Source organism: Lissotriton vulgaris, chromosome 1_1 (assembly GCF_964263255.1).
Source record: "Lissotriton vulgaris chromosome 1_1, aLisVul1.2, whole genome shotgun sequence".
Lineage (NCBI taxonomy): Eukaryota > Metazoa > Chordata > Amphibia > Caudata > Salamandridae > Lissotriton > Lissotriton vulgaris.
The window spans coordinates 1,905,650,423-1,905,669,342 of record NC_141685.1 but is presented as its reverse complement, the minus strand read 5'-3'; the positions used below and the strand labels follow the sequence as shown (position 1 = coordinate 1,905,669,342).

Below are 18,920 nucleotides of genomic sequence, written 5' to 3'. Positions count from 1 at the left end.
TCTGAATAGCACATTCAGTTGCATACACAGTAAAACAATTTCTTTGAGCAGTCTTAAAATCAGTTTACATCGTGCAGCCTGGCTATTGATGCACTCGACCACGGTCATATTGTCAGACCAAAATATCACCGAGTGATCTTTGAACCCTTCTGGCCAGGTTCTCAGGGCCACAAAAATGGGAAAAAGTTCAAGGAAAGCAATATTACTTGTCAGACCATTGTCATGCCACCATGTCGGCCACCTTTGTGCCGACCATTTTGTGCCGAAGATGGCACCAAAACCTATGCTACCTGCTGAATCTGTCCATAGCCCCAGCTCTTCCGAGGACACGGCTGGTTTGTTCCAGACGACTCGACCATTAAAGTCCGCCAGGAATGCTAACCAAATGCGCATGTCCTGGCGGACCTCCGCCGATAGTCTCGTGCGATGATGGCCCTCCTTTAGGCCGACCATAGCCTGGGCAATTGAACGGGAGAAGGGGCGGGCCATTGGTATAACTCTCAGGGCAAAATTCAACTGACCCACCAACTGCTGTAATTGATGCAGAGTGACTTTAGATCCATTTATACACATTTGCAGGGCTGCCCTGAACTTCAACACTTTGTCAGCTGGCAAACGAAAACAACCCTCACTGGAGTCTAACTCGATCCCCAGAAACTCGAGGCAAGTCGTAGGACCCACAGTCTTACCTGGTGCCAATGGCACACCAAACTGCTTCATTAACATACAAAACTCGGCCAAGGCCCGGCCACATTCGAGATCCCCGGCTGCCCCAAGGAACAGAAAATCGTCAAGGTAATGCATTACATGGTGGAAACCCGTCTTCTTTGTGAAGACCCATTGTAGAAAACTACTGAATTTCTCGAAATAGGCACAAGATATAGAGCACCCCATCGGCATACACTTATCCATGTAATAACAACCCTGAAACATGAAACCCAGGAGACGCTGGTCGTCTGGGTGTACCGGGAGCAATCGGAACGCTGACTCGATATCTGACTTCGCCATCAGCGCCCCGGGCCCCAGGCGATTCAAAATGGCTACGGCCTCATCGAAGGATGCGTACCGCACCGAACATACTTCCGGATCTATTGCATCGTTAACAGAAAGACCACGTGGAGCTGATAAATTATGAATCAATCGGAACTCACCCGGGTCCTTCTTGGGGACCACCCCTAAAGGGGAACAAACAAAATCCTGCACTGGGGGTACACTAAACGGGCCGGCGACCCGACCTCGAGTAACCTCTTTCCGGATCTTGTCCTGTACCACGGTCGTATGCTGCAGGACCGAAAGTTGATTTTTACACCTCTCCACACCCTGAAAGTCCCCTACCGGGATGGGGAAACCATACGAAAATCCGTTCCGCAGCACCCCAGCAGAAGTACGATCCGGGTATTCACTGAGCCAAGGAATCATCGCCAAGGTATCAATCGGGGTAGGTAAAGGCGCCCCTCGGACTATGTTAGACCTGTTTGGCGCCTCCTCTCCCCCCGTTATCACCCGTTTTGGCTCTGCACGTGGACTCAGGATGGGGCGACCCGCACCCATTACATTCATGTTTAAATTTACACGATCCTTGGGGCCTAGTACATTTACCTCTGTTGAAATTAAAGCACAACCCCCTTTTTCCTGTATTGCCGGCAGGTCTCGAGTGATCGTCGGTACCCGAACCTGAACGAAAGGGCGTCCCCCCATATTGGCGGGAGGATTCGCCAACATTACTTCCAACCAATGGCATTTTCAACATACCTGTCTCCTTCATTTTATCCCATGTCAAAGAATCATAACAATCCCAGGTCAAGCTTTTATTATGTTCTTTAGCTTTTCTGAAAAGATTATCGTAGCAGAACCAATGGTTACCCTGGTATGATGTCGAGTATCCCATGATTCGCGACTGATAGGTCGGCAACTCGGAAAGCAACTCGGGCCTACGTTCCCCCAATATCGACGTAAAGATTCCCCATGCATTGCCCCAATTGCCAATATTTTCATTCACTTTAAAGGCGGCCATTTTTGCGCGCCAAACACTCGGATGCATGAGGTCTTTCTGACCCTTAACATGCTCCACCTCATAATGGTCAACAAGCAACGAGAAGATGTTCACATATTCCCCCGCCCAAATCTTCTCCTTAATTGCCAAAGGCACATGTTGACCCAACCTTTCTCTACGAGAGGGTGCTGACTCATCCCTCGCAATCGGCAATGGCCGCTTACCTGCACCGGACGCTGCCTCTGCGGTCGCAATCGTCCCTTGTGGCTTGTCAACTACTGCAGCCGGGGCGGACACCTTGGCTGCTTCCCGTTTCTCGCGCAATTGCTTCATCAGCGCCTGCGCCTCGGCAGCCATGGCGCCCTCACTACTTTCGCCCAACTACGCTGCAAGTTGTGCTGCCAGCTCAGGCGGCATATCTTCCTTGGACACCGGGGTGACCACCGGTACTGGGGTTGGCGCTTCGAGCGGGGTACAGGGAACCGGGACGTCTCCTCCAGCTGGTCCCCTCCTTGGCCTCTTGGCTCTCCCTCCTGGAGCTGCTCCAGCCGACGGACGTTCCGGCCCCCCTTCCCCGTCTCTCTCTGCCACCCGCTTCTTCAGCTCGGTCATCTCCTTCATGAGGACCCGAACCATCTGCTCGGTCGTCATTCTCTTCCCGCCTTTCTTGGGCATTTCTCCGACAGAGTATCTGTAAAACAAAAGAAAGATTACAACGCTCAAAATTGGCTCTTCGTTCCGTCTCGAGCTCACGTGCAGCGAGGAGGTGCAGCTTCAGAGCACAGGAACAAGAGGATGCCTTCGGGTCTTGCGTCCCCTTTTATCCGTCTTCAGGGCGGGCGTAAACCCGCCCCTGCCTGCCCCGAGGGCGTGGCCAGCCGCGTCAGTGTCTAGGCCAGCCCACTCTAGGGCGGGAAAAAGCGCGCCCCGGCTACGCCGCTTCGGGCATACCAGCCGAGACACGCCTCCCGCCCAAGATGGCTTCCCGGGGGGATCGTGGTACTCCGCCATACGTGCGGGGGGACCGAGTGGTCGCCCCTTTCCATTCTTTGCATATTTGACAAGTATTTTTACTAATTTACATGATGATTCCAAGTTGCACTCAGCCCATTTCGCTAGCATATTAGGGTCTGGGTTTTCATAACTTGGCGTTAACATGATGCGCACCACCCCGGGGAATCCGACCGACTTCCAAATATCGTGATAGCATCGATGTTCCCACCATTTGGACTGCTCAGCTTTCATGAGCTTTTCCAGACGTTTAAAAAGTTCCCTGAGGTTTGAATTCCCTGTTTGTGTGACAGTTCCTTGCACATAAGTAGATGACTCTCCGGCAGGGGAGTCATCAAACATCTCACAAGCTGCCGCTTCTCTATTTCTCAAAGCGTTGGCAGACATGGTGTATCAATTCCGGGCACATTTACAAATGTGAAATACAGAGACACTCGGATAAATGTCAGTCCCTGTAGCAGGCACACTTCTTCGCCAAACTTATCGCACTCTCCTACCTCTGCGAGTTCCCTGGCGTTGCCTGAATCTTCCGATGCAGTTTCCATCACTCTCGTCACAGGCTGGAAAGTATCACGCTGTTTGGGGGCAACTGTGGCTAATCCTTGCAGGATAGTACAAATCGTTTTCCGGTTCAGGGAAAAACAGCTTCCTGACGCTCGACCCGTTTGAAAGGAGGGGTCTGCTGATACCGAAGAAGCAAAGTCGGTAGAATAAATGCTGAAGAACTTTGCTGGGTTACTCCTCATACAGCTGGAACAGACGAATGCAGACCCATGTCTAATATAAATGCACTTAAAGACTTTGCACATTAAATACCTCTGACATTAATACTATAAAAAAGCTAAGCAGATTCCATGGAAAATATTTCTGCAGAAAGATGTGTTCTTTGAAGATGGGTTGCAATAGGTAGGCACAGCAGTAACTATAGATGTTTACACATAGAAATATGCTAAAGACATGTATTGGGCCATGAATGACACCCTTATGGTTTAGTCATGTTCCATTAGCATGAGTGCACAGCTGTGTGTATGCGGTATCCTGGTTTTCGAATTAGACTGAAGCCTCACACTAATCTAGTGTTTGTGTGCAGAGGCCTATGCTCATATATCTATCTTTCCATGAGTGTGATCCTGGACCTGTCGTGTCCTGGAGGAGCGCACCAAGCTCACCCTCATTATACAAACTGAGGACTACTCTCCTTGTAGTGGGTTTGTACACAGATCGTAGGTGGAAGTATACCATGTGTTTGTTGCCTGCATGGTATATTTGTTGTGTGTATTAGTAAACCAGAGCAATGGGGGCATGAAGGACCACTTTTTTCTTGGCTATGTGCACAAGATGGAGGCAAGTTGTTTACCCAGACAGTGGAAGTGTGTAGCTGATATTTTAAAAGCTGGAGGTATGGGACAATGAAGTGGGGGGAGAGGAGACAAGACTCCTTTAGAAATCTGATTAGACTTTTTGCTGAGAGCAGCTGCTGATTAGTCTTCCTGGAGCACTGCAGTTTTGTAGATGGTGAGGGTGTCTCTCTTGTTCAAGGTGAAATGGATCCCTTATGTGAGGACAGCCTTTTGTCCTTACTCTAATCCCTCTTCTTTTTTTTTTCTTTTTTTTTATTACTTTCAGGTTGCAAACTCACAGAAATTATCACAGTTACATATTATATATATCAGCACAGCATAGCCATACAACAGATTTTTTGCTTAAATGAAGATTTTTAAGTCGTCTCCTCTTGGATCCACTGTTGTACCGGAGCCCAAATTTTCATCCCTAATTGTCTTTTCTTCCTTCCCTTGGTTGCATATATAGCTGATTCAAAGTTATATTTTGCTAACAAGCGGGCCCTCCACATAGAAAACGATGGTGGAACTGAGTTGATCCAAGCCTGTGTAATGCATGCTCTATATTCAGCCAATAAAATAAAAATCAAATATTGTTGTTCACTTAATACTATATCTGATGATAGTCCAAATAAAATCAGTTCTGGTGTAAGGGTTATCATTTTCCCTGTAATTCTCTCAATGAAAAATTGTATTTGTTGAATAAATCCATGTAATTTGGCACATGAGAAAAACATATGTATTGAATCTGCACCCATCTGTGTACATCGATTACAATTTATACCAGCAGTACCCCCCCATTTCATGATTTTTGCTGGAGTATGATAAAGATCAAACATAGCCGTATAGTGCTGAGTTCTTGATCGTCCTGTAATTAAAAAATTGTTAGCTATTATAATTGATTCTTTCAACAACAAATCATCTACACACAATTTTGCCTCCCATTTGTGTTGGGTTGCTGAAAGATCATCTGGGAGATATGTTATAAGAAAATTATAAAAATAACCTATTTTCCTTTTAACAAACAGACTCTCTATCAGCAAAATCGATTTTAATCCCTGATATTCATTGGGCCTCGATGAGTTTAGAAAACTATATATCTGTAAATATTTAAAGTAGTCCTGTGGAGGTATTCTGTATTTTTGTTGAAGTTCAGAGAAAGATGATACAGTATTAGAATTAAGTGAATATAAATCACTCAAGTAAAATATACCGCTATTATTCCACCTTTTCATCACCGGATCTCTAAATATGGGAGGGAAGCAATGTTGAGAGTTTAGGGGAGTGTATCTTGTAATCCTAGGAATCCCCACCAGTTTTTTAATGATTCTCCATGCTTTAAAAGCTGCCGATATAATCTTGAATTTTGTTTTTTTGTAGTAGCTTGGTTCTATTATTCTTAGAAATTGATTATTAGAATCCAAGCCTGAGACTAATTCATAGATCGAAGGGGAATGTGCATTTGAAATGGGAGTTTTTTTGCCAATAATTAGTGGCGATATGCACGGAAATATTGTAGCAAGATAGTAAAATAAAAAATGTGGGACAGACCATCCGCCTCTATCTCTTGGCAGTATATTTTTTTTATAAGCTCTTCTTATACCTTTGTACCCCCATAAGAATCTTCCTGTCATTCTTTCAAGTTGTTTAAAGTAATCTAACGGGAACTCCAAAGGAATTGTTCTGAACAGATATATACATTTTGGCAATATCAGCATTTTTAACACATTATTCCTGCCAAATAGAGATAGGTGCAAATGGTCTATTCTCTCCAAAGTTGAATTGGCCTTCCTCATAACCGGGGCAAAATTAAGATCTGGGATTTTTAATATGGGAGTAGTTAGTTTAATTCCTAAGTATGTTGCTTCACAGACTATATTATTAAGGGGTGGGGGATCTTGACCCAAATAAATTATTTGCGTCTTGGATAGATTTAATTTGTATCCTGAGAAGGAGCCAAAATTTGTTGCCAGTTCTTCAAGTCTAGGGAACGCTCTCTCAATATCACTAGTAAGTACCACTAGGTCATCTGCATAGGCGAGGGCTCTATAATTTATACCACCCACAACCACCGGAGAAATATGTTCATCTTGATTTAATTGATTAAGAAAAATATCAATATATATAGCAAAGAGGAGAGGGAAGGATGGGCAGCCTTGACGTGTTCCACGTTGGATAGGAAATACCGCTGAATTATTAGCCCCAATTTTAACCGATGACATTGGATTTCTATATAAAGCTTTGAAAGCGGTTGTAATCCCCGGACCAAATCCCTTTATTATTAACAACTCCCAGAGATAGGGCCATGTCACCCTGTCGAATGCTTTTTCAGCATCCAGTAGGGTGACCCCCATTGATGTCTTAGTACCCTCAGCCCAGTCCATAATAGCAACAACCCTCCATACATGATCTGCTGTATCCCTATTTGGGATAAACCCATGTTGCCAACGGGATACAATTGTTGCTATTATTTTTGATAGTCGTCTTGCTAATATTTTTGAATAAATTTTGCTATCTGTATTTATTAAAGATATTGGTCTATATGACGCGGGGTTTAGTGGATCCTTTTCTTTTTTTAAAAATGTCATTATCAATGACTGGGCCCATGAGTCCGGTGGAAAACCTCTCTGTGCCTCCAGAAATGTGATAAGTAGGTCTTGTTTTATAACATCTCTAAAAGCCCTATAAAATTCCAATGGGATGCCATCAGGTCCCGTGGCTTTTCCTAATGCTAAAGATGTTATTGCATTTTCGATTTCCTCCCAAGAGATTACTGTTTCTAGAGATAACCTTTGCTCATTAGTCACTAGTGGTAAAACGTTAGCTCTGGCAAAGTTCATACAATCTTGTGATGAATAAGAGTCATCATTATATTTATATAGATTTTGATAAAATTGTCGAAAAGTTTCAAGGATCGCCTCTGGATTATTATGTATGTGTCCGTTTACATCTTTAATTGCATCTATTGTATTATATACTTCTTTTTGCCTAGTTCTTTTAGCCAGAATTTTCCCTGCGTTCTCCGACATCTCATACAATTGAGATCTATGGGTCGCTATTATTCCCGCCAATTTTAAAGCAAAGGATTCATATGGGGCAGCTTTATAAATTGCTAAATTCGTTTCAATGTCTACAGTTTGTTGATTTTGAATAATAGCACTTGATAATTTTTTTTCCCATAATAGTACATTTTTAAAAACTTGGTCTACCCTTTCTCGTATTATTCTTTGTTTTTTAATGACATAAGATAATGACTCCCCTCTGATCCCCGCTTTAAAAGCGTCCCATACATTTTGAACCGAGGCCGTTCCTCTATTTATATCAAGAAATTCTTTTATCCATTTTGTCATCATATTTAAGTACTCGGGGTCCGCTAACAGTTTTCTGTCAAAGGTCCAGGACCTAACCTGAGGAGTCGATGAATTAACCTTAATTTCGATTACTATCGGATTATGATCCGAGATTATTCGCGGGTAAAGATCAAATTTAGTTTCACCTAATAAGATTTTTTTTATAAAGAAATAGTCAAGGCGTACAGATTTTTTATGGGGAAAAGAAAAATATGTGAATCCGGATATTGGAGGATTTTTTTCATAAGCAACATCAAACAAACCGTGATCCATTATCAAAGTATGTAGGGATTTGAAGGATTTTTTTTTTATCCCTTGATAATGTAAAATATTACGAACATTTGTCTTAATATCTATATGAAGATTGAAATCCCCACAAAGTATTAATGATGGAGACCAATTAGCTAATTCTAGATTTAATAGATTCAATATATTCGGATCATCTAAATTTGGGGCATATACTGAGCAGATAGTCCATATTTTGCTATCAATTTTTAACTCCACTATTGCCCATCTACCATGTTGATCAGCCTTGTTACGAATTGGGACCCCCAAACCTTTTCTGATTAGAATTGCCACTCCTTTCGTCGTTGTGCCTTGTGAAGTGCAAACTAACAATTCCATCCCCAACTCCTCATACATTTTTCTATCGTTCCATGCAATATGTGACTCTTGTATACATAACATATCCAATTTCATAGTCCATATAATCTGTGCGCGACTCCCCTCTTTTTTCTATTATTAATCCCACATATGTTCCAAGAACAAATTCGTAATTTTTCCATTTAATAGATATATTTTTTCCCTTCTTACTCTAATCCCTCTTCAGTCTGGTTGATAAAACTCAGGTGCAAAAAGCTCACACTCTTTGTGCCTCTGTAGTGGGTGCTTCAGGTTGGAGACTTCTCAACTGTGAGGAACATCACCCTACAGATAGTTTGTACTTGGACAGCAGCCTGGAGATGACAGTTGAAAGAATAAGCATCCTAAATAGGTTCTGAAAGTGCAGATAGTGGATCCACATCTCCTGTCTAGTATGACTCTGTAAACGTGGGACCCATTGACCAGACTAAATTGGTTCTGAAAGTGCAGACAGTGGGTCGATATCTCCTGTGTATTTTGACCTTAGAAAGATGGGGCCTTCTGACACTTTGTTCCAGTCTTAATTCTCTTTGACCAAGGAAGGTAATACTCCACAGAGTACTGTTATGCAGTCAGACCTGGTGTCTGCCTGACAGTCAGCCTCCAGTAGATGAGAGGACATCACCAGATGTCCACCCCATGCTGCAAGAGCTGCTCGCCTATTCTGTGCGTTTAGAAACCAGACTGCCTATTGAGAGAGGGACGTAGCCTGTCAACCCTGCAGGAGGAGTGACTGCCCAGAAGGAGTGAGTTTCAGCATGATTCTGGTGCTATGGGTTTGCAAAAGTGAGGCCTACAGTGAGCAATTTGTGCACCCCAGTGACAGCAGGCTGCAGACTCTCCTGCTATTCCTAGTTAGAACTGCGAAGAGGTGGCACAGCCTAGCTACTATGATGAAATTGTCTGTGGCAGCAAGATCGAAGTGGCTGTGCAAAGTAAAGGAGTGCAGCGTGACCAGAGCTGCAGAGCTGAGCTGCAGAGTCAAGATATCAAGTTTGGCAGGACCTGAGCCACTGTGCCAAGAGACTGGACCCGCTATGCCAAGAAGTACAGGATTTCAGCATGACCAGAGAAATGGAAACTTCACCCACCCACTGAGGAACACCCATTGCCTTACTTGCGGCCAAGTACTCAAAAACCTGTGATTGTGAGCTTCTGGATCTGCACCATGTGCTTCCACCACTGGGGAGACCCAGGGCTCTTCTAAAACATCTTTGACCATGTAACCTGTGGCGGGTGTGACTGCAAGGAAAACAGGACCAGGAATACTGGCTTTCTCTCAGCCCCAGAAGTGGGGAGCGGTGAAGCCAGCAGAAAGGAGGATGGTTGCTAAGACAAGGCCTGACTATGGGTGATAAGCAGCCTTGCATCTGTTTTTGGGTAATGAACTTTACAAAGACTAAGAAACTGTGTGCTGCTAAAAGTGTTGGGGGTAAAACTGCATCTGAGCTATTTCTTGCTACATTATACCCAAGGAGGATCCACCTGATTTAAATCAGATTAATCAGGCTTCATAAAGGGCTGAGGCACAGAAACAGTTATACTAAATATAAAGGATGACATGTACAAATGTATGGATGCCGACCGATGATGCCTATGTGTGGCTTTCGACATGGTTGACCATAAGCTTCTTCTTAACGCCCTCAAAGAACTGTTTGAAACGGGCGGCCTGTTTCTGAAATGGTTCACACCATTTCTTCACGAGCGCTCTCACAAAAATAAAAATAAACAACACAACTTCAAATACCTCTACTATAACCAGAGGTGTTCCCCAGGGTTCAGTCCTCTCACCTACTCAATATCTACATGGAGCCCCTCATTACCATAATCAAGCAAGCAAACATTCCCTTCCACCTCTATGTGGACGACATCCAGTTGTACCTGGAAATATCTTCTCTAGAGAACATACGCTGACTAAATGATACTCTAACAAAAATCCAAAGCTGTCATATCACACAACCACATAAAACTCAACCAAGAAAAGATGGAAATTCTTCTCCTCTCAAACAACGGACTGACCCCCCAGGTACAAGCGTGGATAACGCTTATCAACTCTTTAAACTGCAATTTATCTGTGGCTGGTTCCACCAAATTGCTGGGAATCAAACTGGACCCAAACCCGAATATGAGCTCCCACATAAAGATTACCGCAAGGAGTGCCTTCTACAATTCAAAACTACTTAATAAAATCAAGTCCTTCCTCCTTCCAAATGATCTCAAAACTGCAACTTAAGCATTGGTTCTGTCCAGACTATACTACGAAAACGCTACCCTCACCAGCACAGAAAAATCCCACTCAGCTCTCAATTCAGCAGCAAGAATGGTCATTGGAGCCAAAAGGCACAATTGCATCTCCCCCCATGAAAGATCTTTAGTGACTCCCAATTGAAGGTCGCTGCCACTTCAAAATTTCTGGTCTCTCCCACAACGTCCTTCACCCTGGTAAACTAGCATACCTGGCAGCCAAACCCACCAAGGCAGGCCAGTCAAGAAACCTGAAACGCGCCAACAACCTACTTCTCATACCCCCTAAGAAACATAAACAAAAAGCGCTGGCTTGCTCCTTCTCGTGCAATGCCCTTAAAATCTGGAACTCCCTACCAGCAAATCTCAGAACCAACCCATCCTTTATGATCTTTAAGAGAAAACTAAAGGATCTCCTCCTCCATTGGCTGCTTAACCCTCTGGACAGTTAATCATAGCACATTTTAGCAGCCTGCGATCCAGTAGGGCTTGACTCTGTTATTTACCTTTACTTACAGCTGTCTGTTTGTTTTATTGCCTATGCAAATGTTGTAAAGCGCTCTGATACCCACAGGTCTTGCGAGCGCTATATAAAACTCTCTAAATAAAAAAGGAGAGTGCTAGAGCCGTAGCAGGGAGAGGCACCAACAGACTCTAGAAGAGGACTCTAACTTGAATCCTGAATATATCTATGCGAGATATTTAACCTTAGTATTTAACAAACATTTTTTAATTTGAAAGTCAAGCACTGGGGCGGACAATACTTTATTATAAAAATGTGTGTATGTTAAGGACTGAACTTGAGCACCCCCTTTTATCTCCCGAGACGTCTGTGACGGTCCACCATCACTACCACTTAGAGGCAAGCCATGAAGGAATTGTACTTGGCCCAGTTTGCAGAGCCAGAGTAGAATGGAATGGACCGTGTGGCAAATTACCCCAACCCCCACAGATGAAACCCAGCAGCCTCTGTTTGCCCTGCTGCCACCCAAACTGGGGTTGACAACAAGTAACCAACTTCCAGGAAGCTCAGTGGTGACTCATTTAATTAAAAATCCAAGGGCTTGGGACTGGTAAAAAGTTGCGAATACAGTGAAAGAGGAATGTCAAGATTAGAGACTCAATTTCTCATTTGGAGATTGGCAGGCCAGTAGCGTCAGCAGTTCGCACCCAGGTGGCAGATTGTATTCACTAAAGTGTTTCACACCTCCATGGCGAGGAATGAGTTGATGAAAATAATGATGGTCTGTCCGTCATACTCAGATGGCAGGGCTGAACAGTCAATACTTTTTTTTATTTCAGAAAAGAAAGCACCCCTTAGCGTGCAAATTCACATTCAATCAACCTGAAACTCATAATACACCTACTTGAATGTTAGGTGCTATAACACCTTTAAGAATCAGGCCCAACAAGATGTCACTTCATTCATAATTAGCATATAGCAAACTAGAAATAGGGCATGCGCTATTTGAGTTTAATATATAGTTTGTTCGGTTAAGTGTTAAGTTCCTAATTTTAAACTCTATGGTACACTTTGTTCAAAACTATTTAGAGTTGTTGGAACGTTGCTGGTGAAAAAAATAGCCATCCACCAGCGTGTAGAATATACAGCTTTCACAACAACATTATTGGACATTCTACTGCATTTTGAGTCCCCCCCATGCTGTGTGAGGTTTCTGTACTAAAGTGAATGTATTTGCAATGGAAGATGGTATTTTGTTGCAGAGAAGCCAGTCCCGATTTCGGTCTTTCGAGTGGGCATCTGAAATGTACCTCATTAGTTGGGGTACAAGTGCTCTCTCCCCCAAGTACGGGGACTTAGAATGTACTTGGTTGCCATCCTTCTCTGGATCCGGGTCACAGTTTTACATAATGTAGATCTGAGAGACTACTCATCTAAGGCCACACTTAAGCACATTACCAACTTTTAAACTGGATCTGCGTTAGGGAGTATGTATACCTAGCGGTACTACTAACAACAACGTATGCTGGTATGTCCATAAGTAAGCACAAAAGAACAAAAATGCCTCTTTTATCAGGAATTACCATGTGCACAGTGCCTCGTTTTAGCTGGTGACTGCAGGTGGGGCCCACCAGCACTCATTCTTAGGGACCAACACTTATTTTTCCTCATCAGATTTTAACACAAAAACAGAGAGAATAAAAATACAAATAAAGAAAGAAAGAGAAAGATGGCAAAACAGTGACAAAAAGAGAATGAAGGGCTGTAAAAGAAGAACCTGCAATAGTGAAGCAGGGGGCCCTGGGGTGTATGGTGGTGGAAGAAAGAGGCATAAGGTGGAGTGAAGACTACGCAGCTTTGGTATTCGTCAATCCTGACATTCACAAGCAGCGACTGCTGGCTTCTCAGCAAAACTTTGGGCACCAGCGCATATAATTTACTTTTTTGGGGAGCTTTTTTTTTAAGTTTGAATAACATTATTTTAAATCTGCTAAGATGATGACATTAGGTTGTAACCACCTCCTCCTCAAAGCCCATCAACTGAAAATAGCATTTTCTCTCTCTTTGACATGTTTGGATTACTTTCCATAAAGAATATGATAAACCTGATATTTTTGAGTGTTTTTATTGTTTAATGTGAATGAACATTATTTTTCAGGATCAAGTAATGCAGCGTATGGGCGTTCCCGACTGTCCAACTTTGAACTGTCCGGAGTCACAGCAGATCGTTCTGTTTCACAGTTGCTGCAAAGTATGTAGAGGTAAGGGCAACCTGAAGACCCAGTTCATCATGGAGTTATGGTTTTGACTAAGAATGTACAGATTGGCATCAGTGCTCTGTTTCTTACCAACAAAATAATAAACCACTTTCAATGAGGGTAAGTTATGCAGCTTATGCAGCTTAAGGCACAGGCCAGGAAATAATAAGTAATGAGAAGGACCTAGAATTGTCAACTGGAAAGTTCTATTTCAATGTGGTCTTGTTTAAAGAAGTACCGTAAAGTGTGAACACTGAAAGGTCTTAACTACTCTGTGTTGTATTCTGTCTAGAATCTGATCTCAGTGGTTGGAGTGGAACGTACTACTCCCCAGGTTCTGTTCTGGGAACGTTGTAATTTGAATTGGATGATTGGGCGGTTAGACTGGGTGAAGCGAAGAGTACCTGCATGTACTATTTAGGAAGCTCCTTATGTTCACATGAAAAAACTCTTTCTTGGCAAAATCATTACTATATCTGTAATCAATAACTACAGATTAATTTGGCAATGACTGGAGCTGCCTCATGAACCCAGCTGGCCACATCGTTTGAGGTGCTTACTCAGACTATGTACATCATGAGTCCAAGTCTATGTGGTGTATAGTTGTTTATTTATTCTTATTCTTATTCTTATTATTTATTATTATTATTATTTGTGGGGTGCACAAATCATCCCCAAGTGGATCTCTCGGTGCCTGGGTAGCAGACAACCGAGGTTGGGAAATGCTCATCATAACAGCCAGGTTTTAAGAAGTTTCTTAAAGAGAGCCAAACTGGGACATGCCCGCAGATCCTCTGGCAGACTGTTCCAGTACCTGTTGGCTAGATAGGTAAAGGCACGGCCACCCATCTTAACTTTCTTGATTCTCCAAATGCAAAGGAGCTTATGGCCACTGGATCCTAAGAGGCGAGCAGGGATATACCATTCTAGTTTCTTAGTTAGGTATATTGGACCTAGCCCATGGAGAGATTTAAACACCAGGCATAGAAGTTTAAAAACTGCTCTTTTCCTGATGGGGAGCCAGTGCAACTCTCTCATCAGAGGTAGAGATGGAGTTTGTGCTGGCTTATTCAATGCTAAGCGTGCAGCTGTATTTTGGAGGACTTGCAGCCTCGAAAGCAGATCTTCCCTGTTCCCTACCAGTAGAGAATTTTGGTAATCTAGTCTACTGGCTAGAAGCACCTGTATCAGGACCCTTCTGGTAGAAAGAGGAATCCAAGGGAAGATCTTTCTCAGCATGCGCATCTTGCCTGATAAGGACTTAACATGCTCCTTCATAGAGAGGCAGTTATCATGTTAAAATGCCCAAGTTCTTCGCCCATTTTTTTGGGGTGGGAGCTTTTCCTAGTTCCACTGGCCACCACTCTTCAGTCCATAACTCCTCAGCTTTCCCAAACAGTAAGATATCTGTTTTGTTGGAGTTAAGCTGTAGGATGTTCTTGCTCTTCCATGTGGCTATTTTTAGCATACAAATCTTAAATATTTTTATGGCTTAGTAGATGCTCCTGGGCCGCAACACAATGGGATTGAGGATCCTGCTCTGTGTTCCTCAGTCCCCTCGTTGTATGTGCCAGGGCCTGGCACCTCCATCAGTATGGTACTGTACTGTAGTCACTGGGCAACTCTAGTGGGACTTCCACCGGAGTCCAGATTGATTTTCAGATTTGATTCGCAGACCCATGTACAGCCCGGGCCTGTGTATGTTTGCTGCGCATTTGCTAAACTTTAAGGGCATAAAATGCTAATCACCCCACCATCTTCAAAGTAGTTTTTACTGCTGTGCATGTCTTTGGCTCATTAGTATGGAAACAGCCAAGTGCAATAGGTCGCAGCTGCTATTTTGAAGGCATTTTTTTACCCTTCAGTAAATAGCATTGTGCATGCTCCTTCTGAACCTTCCACCCCTGCAATTGTTCTTTGTGGCTGCAGTTTCAGAGTATTTCAGTGCAAACCTGCTGCCCTTTGATGGTCGTTTCTGGTGCCATACTTGGAGAGTGAAGATATTTATCTTCAAACAGTACTTTCAATCCAGTCTATTGAACACAGCAAGTAAAAGATATCTAAAAAGTGACAAGCACACTTATTGTATATACTGCTTGGTTTTGGCATCAAAAGTTGCATTTAGGTATCCTTTATAAGGTGACAAGCTCACTAATTATTCCACTGCAGGTGAGGCCAGCCTGGCCGTACTGGTTTTGTTACTAGGGGCAGTTTTATAGCAGTGCAACAGCTTTGAAAGCACCCACTTCATGGTTTCTTGTATATCCAGAAGTCTTCAGGCAACAATAGGTGTGACAAGATAACTCTGGTGAATAATGTACCTGCCGGAGAGAGATCTGAGTTTTGTCTAACAGCAGTTTTGACTCATCTATGGTAGCACAAAGGGTTAATATGCCTGCTTTAAAGACATGTACCATGCTTAATGTTGCTAAAAAGGGTTTATTTGGGTGAAGTCACATTTTTATTAGTTACGCCAACCCTAACCACTGTGTTACGTTCTGAATCCTGGGTTTCTGCTTCTCCACACCAAGCACCCTTAAAAAATGCCTAGGAATATGGTTGACATGTAAATGCTCCACCTTTTATTTCCTTTTGTAACATGTTTTATACACTAATTTACACTTGTATTATTCCTTGTCTATGTATTTGTGTGCGATTTAAAGTTCTCAAACACCCTACACTGGTGTGAAGGGTGCTATAAAACAAATGAAATGGGAGATGAAAGTGAGGGAATCATTGAAGATCCCAAACAAAGATTGTTGAATCCTGTTGCACTCTAAGGTCATCATGTACTATGCTTTCAAAGCTGATACAATTGAATATATAATATAAAATGCGTTGTAGAATGTGGCATTTTTACCCAAATTGAACCCCCTCAAACCCTCCTTGCTGTGATCACGCTCACGGCCTGCACTCGCTATGTACTGTTTGGGGGCTCGTATGACAAAATTTGCTAGGGCTGCTTTGGGTTCACAGTCCTACTGCAGGTAGAAAGTGTCTTATTGCTTGTTACGTCAAGAACATTACCACAGTGACAGGAACACTTATGTATGTCAAGAATATTACCACAGTGAAAGGCACACCGATGTATGTCAGCTCCTTGTCTATTAGCACTAAAGTCTGCTATAAGATGTTTTGAGTATTTAGATTGTTAATTGATCTGCTGTTTCTCTCCTGTTTTTACTCATTTATAAAAAGTACATTTTGTCTCTTTGCTCCATTTATACTATGTTTTGTTACTCATAGTGACATGAATACTATTTAGTAGTATACTACTCTTCTGGTTGCACTGTATTGCTCAGCATTTCAACTTTGAGTTTCTTTTATTCACTATGCATTCAGTTGCTCCACCTCCATCATTTCAAGACTCTCCTGGAGATCCACCGGTTAGGTGGTCAATTTGGTTTGACACATTTGAGACATATTTAGGAGCAATTGGGGCCTCCAGGTTCAGAGCAGAAAGAAAAATAAGTCTGGGAGATCCACATTCAAGCATTTACCTGAATTGATGTTGAATGAAGGTATAGTGCTTGATCAGTATCAGAGGGGGTCAAAACACTCCAAAGAAGATTTAATAAACAACCCAGTGTAACAGTTCTCAGACATAAGCTTTTCAAACACTAACAGAAGATCGATGGAGAGGTGAACACCTACATCACATCCCTCACAGCCCTTTGTAAACCTGCCTGTGAATGTCAGTTTGCAAATTTTTCGGATCAGTTTATAGAAGGCCAGTTTGTTTGCCAGTGCAAAAATAAACAAATCCATAAAAAACTGCGCTATAAGGTCTGTTTTCACTTTTGTTGATTATGTAAGCAAAATGTCATAACAACATGGCGCCTCTTTATGTGAGCAAGGCTGCAGGGCAGCCAAAATGCGTCATCAGGAGCACAAGAGGACTGTGCAAAAAAGAAGCAATGGGCAACACTCTCTCATTGTTGGTGTTCCTTATCAGAGTGTGCGGGGAAACAATAATATATATGTATGTGCCCCCTCAGCCATCAGAGGCTCTCGGGAGCACATCCCCAGGGCTGAAACTGTTGAACAAGTTGAGAGGGCCATAACAGGCCCTAGGAAGCCCACCCCAGGGCTGAAAGTGTGTAAAATGGGGAGGGGGCCGTGCAAGCTTCCTCACTGAGGGCCTGATTTAGAAGTTGGGGGAGCAAATACTCCGCCACAAACGTGACGGATATCCCGTCTGCCATTTTATGATCCCCATAGAATGGAATGTGACTCTAATATGGCGGACAGGATATCCGTCACTTTTATGACAGTGTGTTCCCCTCCACTAAATTCTAAATCAGGCCCTAAGTCTCTAAAGCCCTGGGGGTCCACCCCAGGCCGATTACTTGCAGGTAGAGGGGGAAAGTGGCCACTTTCCCGGAGCCAATAATGGCCCTGGGGGTTTCATTCCCCTGTGACCAGGGAGTATGCCATGGAACATATTGGTTTTCTCTGCCTGTACCGGCGTGGGTAGAGAAACCTGCATTTGCTTTCGCTTGGCGGGAGCATTAACAAAACTTCCGCCAAGCAAATACCAAGTCCACTCTCAGCAGGCAGGAGCTATGAAAATGCTCCCACCCACTGGGAGCAGACTTTTGATCTGTTTCCCTGCCGGCTCCGTTGAGGCATGGAAACAGATGAAAATATCGCTCCTACCCATAGGGAGTATTGTTAGTTGCTGTTCCTTGTTGGTGAGAGCAATGCCCGAACCAGGGCACCCACCTATTACATTGCGGGCCCCTGGGGATGGGGTCCCAGTGGTCAAATTCAGCCCAGGTAGGGGGGTTGCATGTCCCTGCCCCCTCAAAATAATTGCCGGCCCCAGGAAACGGGGTCTCTAGGGCCAAAATCAAGGGAAGGGGGCCACACTTACCCCTCCTCTTTATTTACAAGAGTGGCACTGGGCGATGGGGTCTTCTGGCCAATAACAGCTCTGGAAAAGGGGACATGCGGCACCTTCCACTCATTTAGATATATGTACAACCCTGATGGACGGGGTTCCCAGGGCCTAATGAGACTTATGAATGAGGGCTGTGTGGCCCTTCCCCTTTATTTAAATAAGTCGCGCCAGCGGATGGGTCCCCGGGGCTGATAACGGCTCAGAGAGGGGGCGCGCATCCCCCTCTACTTTATTTTTAGAAATGAAACTAGTAAATGGGGTCACACACACACACACCCCACATGTAAGAGACCTCAAACCATGGGGTAAGGTTAAGGACCTAAGTTACCAGCGAGTCAACAGATGTCACAAAGCGTAGTTCCTCTTGCTTCCAGGCATGTGTCCCTCCGACTAGAACAAGTTGTACCATCTGTTGTTGTTCCAACATTCTGGAATGAAGTGGCAGAATCCGCCCTCCGCCCTAGCTTATGGGTAGAAAGTCTTCGATGGGTCATCCCCTAGTCAGTAGTCACAGCTGTACCCTATGTGTCTTTTGAAATAATGCATTGGCTTTTCTCCAGGGGCGGCTACTCCTTTGGAACAGATTATCGTTGCTCCACTTAAAAGCCCCCCAAAGCCCCAGTGCTGAAAAATAAAATGATAATGGTTACTATTTTATTTTTCATCATCCCGTCGTAAACTGGGTGTCAGGATGGGGCGGGCCTGGTGAGTGGCAG

The 18,920-nt window shown here is 43.7% G+C and overlaps 1 protein-coding gene across 1 annotated transcript in view; it reads left to right on the top strand.

Moving 5' to 3' along the window:
• Window positions 1–18,920, top strand: part of NELL2 (neural EGFL like 2) — a 1,025,546-nt gene that overhangs the window by 519,041 nt on the left and 487,585 nt on the right. The window contains exon 11 of the mRNA XM_086919530.1: window positions 13,202–13,304. Within this exon, the coding sequence (XP_086775656.1) occupies window positions 13,202–13,304 (103 nt within the window). The remainder of the gene's footprint in view (window positions 1–13,201; window positions 13,305–18,920) is intronic.